This window comes from Oncorhynchus kisutch, unplaced genomic scaffold (genome assembly GCF_002021735.2).
Source record: "Oncorhynchus kisutch isolate 150728-3 unplaced genomic scaffold, Okis_V2 scaffold1700, whole genome shotgun sequence".
In the NCBI taxonomy this organism is placed as follows: domain Eukaryota; kingdom Metazoa; phylum Chordata; class Actinopteri; order Salmoniformes; family Salmonidae; genus Oncorhynchus; species Oncorhynchus kisutch.
The window spans coordinates 35,409-45,720 of NW_022263645.1; the positions used below are offsets into that span (position 1 = coordinate 35,409).

General features: G+C 45.4%; 1 protein-coding gene across 1 annotated transcript; it reads left to right on the top strand.

Annotated features, from left to right (window-relative positions):
• Positions 1 to 278: 278 nt before the first annotated feature.
• Positions 279 to 8,961, top strand: LOC116367567 (MHC class II regulatory factor RFX1-like; the record flags this gene model as incomplete). Its single annotated transcript, XM_031818899.1, has 7 exons — positions 279 to 427; positions 4,119 to 4,381; positions 4,583 to 4,711; positions 5,574 to 5,686; positions 6,588 to 6,692; positions 8,151 to 8,248; positions 8,532 to 8,961. Coding segments are annotated over exons 2-7 (1,116 nt in total), but the record flags the coding sequence as incomplete, so codon positions are not given.
• Positions 8,962 to 10,312: the final 1,351 nt, after the last annotated feature.

Consider the following 10,312-nt stretch of genomic DNA (forward strand, 5'->3'; position numbering starts at 1 on the left):
GCATTGTCTAACTTAATGTAACATTTTATTTCAAATCAAACTGAGATACAGTGTTACTACCAAATCACTAGTTGATTGACATTAAAATAATCCAATTTCTATCCCGGATTTGGGATCCGCCTCTGTTGTTTAATTTCAAATTCAAACTGGACATGGGTTTCTCACAGATGTGAAGAAGTGCTTTGTATCGACAAATTATGTGGTACTACCACTTTAAAACATGTTGGGAGTTGTCTGCCAATCAGCGCGAATGAGGGGGAGGAAAGAAAGCGGGTGGGTAGCAACAGTTGCCCCGGTGAGGACGAAGCGCCATAGCCACGGTAGCCCTGGCGACAAGAACCCAGCAACGAGAATCAACAACAACAGCCTGAATCCTTGAAAAAAATAAAAACAAAAATATCGGTGGGAAATTCACTTGGAATCAGAGGTGAAACTCTAAACATATTAGATAGTTTACGTGTGCTTCTAACATTTCAAATGAAACATTATGTTGGATGCTGCTGTTTTTCTTTGCCTGTTTCAGTAGCCATTTATAGCAAACTGGTTGCCAACGTCTCTAGCTAGCTAACTTGCTTGTTGGCTCATCAATAGTGTCTCTTGAAACGCGGTGTCTGAGTACATTATGCCTGACATGACGCTTTAATACCCAGGCCGTTGTTATGGCGATGTCAAATGCACGATATGGGTACAAAATGGCGGGTGTTGTAGATACGCGAGACAAGCTAACGACCGTTAGCTAGCTCTGCTGTTGACATGCAGCTTGCTGACCAGCTCGAAGCTAATGTTAGCTAGCCAGGCTACGTGGAAAACCACAGTGGCATCTGTCAAATAATGTTCTAACTTTACCCATCTTATCAACTTTAACGCAAAATGTCCTTCTGTCTGGTTGAGACAGAGGTTGACTCGTTAACCAACGTTAGCTAGCTAGTTGCTGCTAGCCAATCTCACTGCGAGCTGATAGTAGTAGTCTGGATAAAACAAATTAAAAAGCTAACTAAAGATGCATTGTAATTTGGTAAATGAGAAGAAATAGCCGGCCAGAGGTTTTAGTTCTCAAGCCCGTACGAAGGCAAGAAAGGTAGCACTGGGAAGTGAAGTCAAGCAAGCAATGTGAAGAGGGGCGTGTCAGTGAGGGGCGCGACTGACTATATTATGCAGATGTAAGTTACAGTGGCAAGGACCTTGAAACATGGGGGGGCATTTGCGTTAATTCCAAACAGTAACTCATTCACTTGGATAGCTAAACTGAATTTTATCCAGTAATGTATATCTTCGTCTCATTTTGGCAACCGCAAAGGTCATATATAGTTATTTGCTGAGTATTGGCTACTCAATAAAACCCATACTATTGAATTGGCTAAAAAGGGGTGAAATGGTAGTGTTCTTGAAAACATTTTGTAAACATCTGTAAACCTGCTATACTGTTATAAATTCCACAGAGCAGTGTCTCTTCTGTATATGAGAGAGTGCGAGGGAGAGAAGGGTTTGGTACTTTAGGGAGAAATAGACATGTCAAAGCTAGAAGCTGGATATTCTATTCTAAAAGAGTGGTCTAAATTCTGTACTTCGTCCAGACACCATGTTATTACCCCTTCATTAACCATGTAAATTACAAGTGAACTCAAAGTAAAAACAACACCAATGCTTTACGCAGTGTCAATAGACAAGCAGAATGGAGACTGGCTTCCCCACTTTACTCATGTTGCAGTCCCGTGAATATCAGTTGGTGTGTTCGATTCCCACGAGGGACCAGTACAAAAAAAGTATTAAAATGAATGCACTCACTACTGTAAGGCGCTCTGGATATGAGTGTCTGCTAAATCACAAACATGTACATGTAAAAAGCCTTCTGGCCTGTAGCAGCAGCAGTCACATTAGAGATGACTGATCGCATTACAGGTAACGGGACACCAAATGCATGCCTTTCTTTCCCTTCAAGCCTTCTCCTTCCCCACACCTCTTCTCTAGCTGTACCACTAACAGTCTTTGGAGGGGAAATCTCAGTCATAAGTGAATTGACTCATTATTAGGCCCAGACAGAATATGTGTAAAGAAGCAGAAGTTCCCCATGTGTATAGCAATTTCAATTATGAAATTAATTAGAGGCAGTGCTACAATACATTAATTACAGTGGTATAATTGTTTAAAATGTATGTAAACTGTGTTTAAACTTCTCTGTCTGTATTCGGTCTCTAAATGTTTTCAATCACGAGCAGCACCATATCAACAAGTACAATTCAGAGTATGTGCAAATGCACATGGCGAATAAAGGTGATTCTGATTATGACACAGCGGTAAAAAGCCAGGTGCTGATAAGAAACCTCTCCTGCTGGGTTCCATCTGGCCTCACTGACTCAATCATTATCACGTTAAGGAACAGTCTGGATGATGATGATGATAGGGCCCCATTAAAGATAAAGCAACAATTTAACAATTACTATCTATAGCTACACTGAACAAAAATATAAACACAACATGTAAAGTGTTGGTCCCATATTTCTTGAGGTGAAATAAAAGATCCCAGAAATTTTCCATACACACAAAAAGCTTATTTCTCTCAAATTTTGTTCACAAATTTGTTTACGTCCCTGTTAGTGAGCATTTCTCCTTTGCCAAGATAATCCATCCATCGGATAGGTGTGGCATATCAAGAAGCTGATTAAACAGTATGATCATTACACAGGTGCACCTTGTGCTGGGGACAATGAAAGGCCACTCTAAAATGGGCAGTTGTATCACACAACACAATGCCACAGATGTGTCATGTTTTGAGGGAGCGTGCAATTGGCATGCTGACTGCAGAAATGTCCACCAGAGCTGTTGCCAGAGAATTGAATGTTCATTTTTCTACCATAAGCCGCCCTAATGTCGTTTTAGAGAATTTGTCAACCGGCCTCAAAACCACAGACCATGTGTCACCACGCCAGCCCAGGATCTCCACATCTGGCTTCTTCACCTGCGGGATCATCTGAGACCAGGCACCCAGACAGCTGATGAAACTGTGGGTTTGCACAACTGAAGAGTTTCTGCACAAACTGTCAGAAACAGTCTCGGGGAAGCTCATCTGCTTGCTCATCATCCTCACCAGGGTCTTGACCTGACTGCAGTTCGACTTCGTAACCGACATGGGAAAATTCTCACCTTCGATGGTCACTGGCACGCTGGAGAAGTGTTCTCTTCATGGATGAATCCTAGTTTCAACTGTACTGGGCAGATGGCAGACTGCGTGTATGGCATTGTGTGAGCGAGCGGTTTGCTGATGTCAAAGTTATGAACAGAGTGCCCCATAGTGGGGGTGGGGTTATGGTATGGTCAGGCATAAGCTACGGACAACGAACACAATTGCATTTTATCAATGCCAATTTGAATGCACAGATATAATGTGAAGAGATCCTGAGGCCCATTGTCGTGCCATTCATCCGCTGCCATCAGCTCATGTTTCAGCATGATAATGTACAGCTCCATGTCACAAGGATCTGTACACAATTCCTGGAAGCTGAAAATGTCCCAGTGCTTCCATGACCTGCATACTCTCCACGCATGTCACCCATTGAGCATGTTTGGGATGCTCTGGGTTGATGTGTACTACAGTGTGTTCCAGTTCCCGCCGATACCCAGCTACTTCACACAGCCATTGAAGAGGAGTAGGATAACATTCCATTGGCCACAATCAACAGCCTGATCAACTCTATACGAAGGAGGCGTCTCAATGCGCATGAAGCAAATGGTGGTCACACCAGATACTGACTGGTTTTCTGATCCATGCCCCTACCTTTTAAAAAATAGGTATCTGTGACCAACGAATGCATATCTGTATTCCCAGCCATGTGAAATCCACAGGGCCTGGTGAATTTATTTCAATTGACTGATTTCCTTATATGAACTGTAACTCAGTAAAATCTTTGAAATGGTTTCATGTTGCTTTTATATTTTTTATTCATTGTAGATTAGCCTGGTCCCCGATCTGTTTGTGCTCTTGCCAACAACATTGCTGTCATTGTCAAGCCAAACACAAGAATTCCGTCAGGAACTGGCAAGAGAGCAGAAAAAGACTGGCACCCAGGCTTCAGCTAGATCTCTCAGCTAACAAGATTTTATTTTATTTTTCACATATTCAGTGTCTGAGTCCCAGTTCTCGTGATGGCCACGACAGGCTACGTTGGGGAGTTGCAGCCCGTGACGACCCAGCCCCAAGGGGCAGTGAGTGGGAGTGTGACGGTGGCTGGACAGTCCTCAGCATCCGCTGCCCCACACACCGTGGTAGCTCCTACGCAGCAGTTCCTGGCTCAGCTTCAGACCACAGTGGGGGCTCCTGCAGCCGCAGCAGGACACATCACACCCCCTGCACAAGCCACTCCCACAGCGTCACAGAAGACAGCAGGTATTGTTTCTGCCAGTATAATTTTTCATTTGATTGTAATACATTTATTAATTGCGATGTATAAATAAATATTTATATTGTTTCATTGATACATTTATGTACTTTTATGGCATTTTGAGTCATGTCTTATAGGTATGCATCCATTCAGATGCTTATGACAATGTGTATCATGCAATAAATTAACCCTAGTGTCTGTATCAGTTGTCCAGGTGGTGCCCACACAGGCTCCTCCCCCCCAGACCCAGTATGTGACGGCTGAGATCCAGGGTTCTTCATCACAGGCCAACAACGCCCAGAACGCCCCCCAGTACATCGTAGTCACCGTCACAGGTGAGCCGAGCTCAGCATCACATCACATGCTACTGACTGTAGACTTAATTTATCTGAAGTCATGACTGACACTAGTCTGGTCCCAGATCTGTTTGACAACTCCTATGGTGATTGTCACGCAGACCATAAGAGTTGGCAAGAAAGCACAAACACCTGGGACCAGGCTACATTATTGCGGCATTTCATTCAGAAACCTGACCATTTGTATTTATTTAATTTTATTGACCCTTTATTTAACTAGGCAAGTCAGTGAAGAACAAGTTATTATGTACAATGATGGCCTACCAAAAGGCCTTCTGCGGAAATGGGGGCTGGGATTAAAAATAAAATGAAAGCACAAAACATGGTGCAAACATTATTTTAGCTTAGAATAGGTATGATATGCTTTACAGAGATTATACAACTAAAGATAAATTAGAATCCGATTACGTTGGTGTCACGTTCTTAGATGGGCCTGAGAGAGAGGAAGTAACAAGTCTCATAGCTTCCTGTTCAAGCTCTGTTCTTGATCTTAAGAGAGCCGTTCTGATTCACAGTTTCTACCAAATGAATCTAAAAACCTGCAATGAGTGGAATGTCTCTGATTGCTGTGAACTCTGTCCCTGTGCTCTTGCTTATCATGAAGAGGTTGTGTACTGTAATATGTGGGTGTAGTGGCTCAGAGAGAAGTCACAATTTCATATTAACAGGTCTCGCTCTCTCTCTCTGTTTTTCTCTCTCCCTTTCTCTCTCTCTTTCCCTTTCTCTCTCTCTCTCTCTCCCTTTCTCTCTCTCTCTCTCTCTATCCCCCCTCTCTCGCTCTCTCCCTTTCTCTCTTTCTCTCTCTCTCTCTCTCCCTTTCTCTTTCACTCTCTCTCCACAGAGGGCTCTCTCCATTCAAGTGACTCTGTGTCTGACTCGAGCCCTCCTCCAGCTGTGGTACAGCAGACTGGGGTTCCCACACAGGTGGTGCAGCAGGTGCAAGCAGCACAGCAGGTAGAGGTCCCTTCCCCTCTCTCATTCACACCTGGGTCATGTTCATTAGGCACCAAACAGAAGAAAACAGATTAAAACACAGCAGGTAGAGGTCCCTTCCCCTCTCTCATTCACACCGGGGTCATGTTCATTAGGCACCAAACAGAAGAAACAGATTAAAACACAGCAGGTAGAGGTCCCTTCCCCTCTCTCATTCACACCGGGGTCATGTTCATTAGGCACCAAACAGAAGAAAACAGATTAAAACAGAGAGGTGACTATCTGAACTTTTTCTCTTTCATGCCATAATGAACATGATCCTGGTAGATATTGCAACAATTGCAACTTGAAACCACACAGAAAAAAACTGTTTATTATTCGCAACTCATCATAAGACTTGGTGAAGCCAAAATAGTGCTGACATAAAGTATTTATGCATCCCTTCAGTATTTGGTGTCCAGCATTGGTGCACTATTATGTGGAAAATGAGAAGTGATAGTCTCAGCAGTTATGGGTTTTACGGTAACAACCTCTGAACAAACCAAGAATTGAGGAAAAACTATCGAAACTAGCATTTGCTGTTCCCCGAGAGAACTTGGCCGGAAATAGCTCAAAATACTTACTAATCTCTCAAGCCTATGGTGTCTAACTGCTCTCAGATGGCAAAACAGTAACTCAGATGTTTTATTGTCACACACTGGATAGGTGCAGTGAAATGTGTTGTTTTACAGGGGCAGCCATAGTAGTACGGTGTGAAACATGTGTTGGACAAGTCAGGACATGGGAAGCATGAGGAAAAATGTTCAGTTCTCGTCACACCCAGTTTGAGCTGATGTAACAGGGCTATTATCTTAGCTACCAGACGCTATTGTCTTAGCTACACACTGTGTGAATCTATCTGTGTTGTGTTTTCTGTCCTTAGAGGTCAGTGGTGCAGGCAACGTCCCAGATCACAGCCAAGACTGAACAGGGTATCACCACCCAGCTGAGTGTCACCAATCTGCAGCCTGTCCACCTCACTCAGGAGGTAAGACACACACACACACACGTACAAGACATAAACGGAACACCACACATAACACATAAATATACACACACACATAACCATCCTTTGAGCTAAAGATAGTATATATAATTCAACAACCACACGCTGTATTGCATTGTATTATGTATTCATTTGGTCCTGCTGAGCCAGATAAACATCACAACATTTCCCTCCTGGTTGGTTGGTTCCAGAGTTCGCATAGCAAACAGAGAGAGAGGGATGAGACAGACGTAGGGAGAGGCCGAGAGGTAGAGGAGGAGTGGACAACAGCAGAGCAGAGCAGGACAGACGCACAGTACTTTGCATGGGTGCCGTCAGACAGACACCCAGACATGCAGACAGACGGACACAGCCTCCAGGAGTACCCCTCCTACTTCCCCCTCTCCCTCCCCCTGACCTTCCCTCCCTTCGCCTTGTCCCTGTCGGTGCTCTCCCTGGGCTGGGAGGGGATGGAGATGGGAGGCTACCCCACGGTCACCACAGCCCAAGGACAGCCACTCCTGTTTGACGCAGCCTCTGCCCTCAGAGTAGGTCAATTAGGTAGAATTTCTGCCTTAGTCTCCCACTACTAAGTGCAGTTTTAACTTAAAGATGCAATATGCAGAAATTGCTCTGCCATTTCCGGGCTCCTGAGTGGCGCAGTGGTCTAAGGCACTGCATCTCAGTGGAAGAGGCGTCACTACAGTCCCTGGTTCGAATCCAGGCTGTATCACATCCAGCTGTGATTGGTAGTCCCATAGGGCGCTGCACAATTGGCCCAGCGTCGTCCGGGGTAGGCCGTCATTGTCAATAGGAATTTGTTCTTAAATGACTTGCCTAGTTAAATAAAAGTGAAATAAAAAATAGTTTGCCTGATTTCAGTTTATGTGACAAAACAAGCAGGTATAAGTGGAGAATCATTGAACCATCTTTTTCCGTAACCAGAAATATGGTATTTTCAGCTGTTTGAAGCTGGTGTACAACACCTAGTAAAAGACGCAAAAAAGAAACTTATGAACAGGAAGCAGAGAAATACATAGAACAGATCTACCACTTCTGAGACTTGTTTTCAGTGAGAATCACAGATCCATAACACACATATGTGAATGGAATCAGGTCGCCCCAAAATGTCTTATTGCAGCTTTAAATGGAAGTTAGGTATCCTAGAGAGGCTGTCAGTGGGTAACAGAGTGGAGTGGGATTAAGGCAGAGACAACACAGTAGGTAGGAAAGAGCAATGTGAAGGGTAAGGGGAGCAGCCTGCAAGTCAAGGTCATTTTCCCATTGAAGTGAATGAGCCCGTGATTGATGTGGTATGCCTCATGATTGACTACGGTTGAAATATTTGGACACACTTCAAAGGAAATTGGAGGAGGGGGAGTAGATTAGTGTTTTGGACCGACTCTGTGTGTGTACTCATGCCTGCATGTGTGTGTGTGTGTGTGTGTGTGTGTGTCCCATGTACAGCAGCAGCTCCAGCAGGTGCCAGTGCAGCATGTGTACACCAATCAGGTGCAGTATGTTGAAGGGGGAGACAACAACTACACCACCAGCACAATGTAAGCTTTCCTCTCCACTACTCTCCTCTGAACACTGTCTATGGTGATATAATGCTATGCCACTATGCTTATATAGTTTGTTAACTGTTGCTAACTAGCTAGCTTGATCACTAAAACTAGACAGTGGAGTAAGCCAGACAGCACAGACAGATCTGGAACTGCTATTTTTGTGATGCAGTGGTTCATCTTTCAAGACAACAGTTATACTGCTGATTTAGAAAATAACTGTCCTTCTGTCCTCCCCTGCTCCCTCCCCTGCTTCCCACCTCCTCCCTTTCTCCAGTCGCTCAGGCAGCTTCACCTACACAGACACCCCTCTGTACACTCAGACCACTGCCGCCCCTTACTACGAAGCCCCTCCCACCTCTGGCTCACAGGTCCCCACCACCGGCACACCCCTGACCGTCTCCGTGACAACGGGCTCCACCGGTGGTGTGTCTATGTACGTGGCTGGCACAGGCCAGATTGTGGCCAATCCGGCGGCCACCTCTGGGGGTGGGGCAACGGTGGTGGCGACAGGGGGAACAGCCAATGGGACTGGGGAAGGGGCGGGGGCTAATGGAAGCGGGGGCAGCTATGTGATCCAGGGGGGGTACATGCTGAGTGGCAACAGTCAGGGGGGCTACTCCACCCACAACGCCCGCTCCTCTCCTGCCACCGTCAGTACAACAGAGGGCGAGGAGGGTAGTGGCGTACCGTCGGCAGACAAAAAGGTATGAGACAGAGACGCCAATCTCAATACTATTCTCTCACACACACCTTTCAGTGTTCTACTAGTCTCAATACTATTCTCTCACACACACCTTCAGTGTTCTACTAGTCTCAGTACTAGACTGTAGGAGGGACATGGCTGTTCTCCTAGTCTCAGTACTAGACTGTAGGAGGGACATGGCTGTTCTACTAGTCTCAGTAGTAGACTGTAGGAGGGACATGGCTGTTCTACTAGTCTCAGTACTAGACTGTAGGAGGGACATGGCTGTTCTACTAGTCTCAGTACTAGACTGTAGGAGGGACATGGCTGTTCTACTAGTCTCAGTACTAGACTGTAGGAGGGACATGGCTGTTCTACTAGTCTCAGTACTAGACTGTAGGAGGGACATGGCTGTTCTACTAGTCTCAGTACTAGACTGTAGGAGGGACATGGCTGTTCTCCTAGTCTCAGTACTAGACTGTAGGAGGGACATGGCTGTTCTACTAGTCTCAGTACTAGACTGTAGGAGGGACATGGCTGTTCTCCTAGTCTCAGTACTAGACTGTAGGAGGGACATGGCTGTTCTCCTAGTCTCAGTACTAGACTGTAGGAGGGACATGGCTGTTCTACTAGTCTCAGTACTAGACTGTAGGAGGGACATGGCTGTTCTACTAGTCTCAGTACTAGACTGTAGGAGGGACATGGTTGTTCTACTAGTCTCAGTACTAGACTGTAGGAGGGACATGGCTGTTCTACTAGTCTCAGTACTAGACTGTAGGAGGGACATGGCTGTTCTCCTAGTCTCAGTACTAGACTGTAGGAGGGACATGGCTGTTCTCCTAGTCTCAGTACTAGACTGTAGGAGGGACATGGCTGTTCTACTAGTCTCAGTACTAGACTGTAGGAGGGACATGGCTGTTCTACTAGTCTCAGTACTAGACTGTAGGAGGGACATGGCTGTTCTCCTAGTCTCAGTACTAGACTGTAGGAGGGACATGGCTGTTCTACTAGTCTCAGTACTAGACTGTAGGAGGGACATGGCTGTTCTCCTAGTCTCAGTACTAGACTGTAGGAGGGACATGGCTGTTCTACTAGTCTCAGTACTAGACTGTAGGAGGGACATGGCTGTTCTACTAGTCTCAGTACTAGACTGTAGGAGGGACATGGCTGTTCTACTAGTCTCAGTACTAGACTGTAGGAGGGACATGGCTGTTCTACTAGTCTCAGTACTAGACTGTAGGAGGGACATGGCTGTTCTACTAGTCTCAGTACTAGACTGTAGGAGGGACATGGCTATTCTACTAGTCTCAGTACTAGACTGTAGGAGGGACATGGCTGTTCTACTAGTCTCAGTACTAGACTGTAGGAGGGAC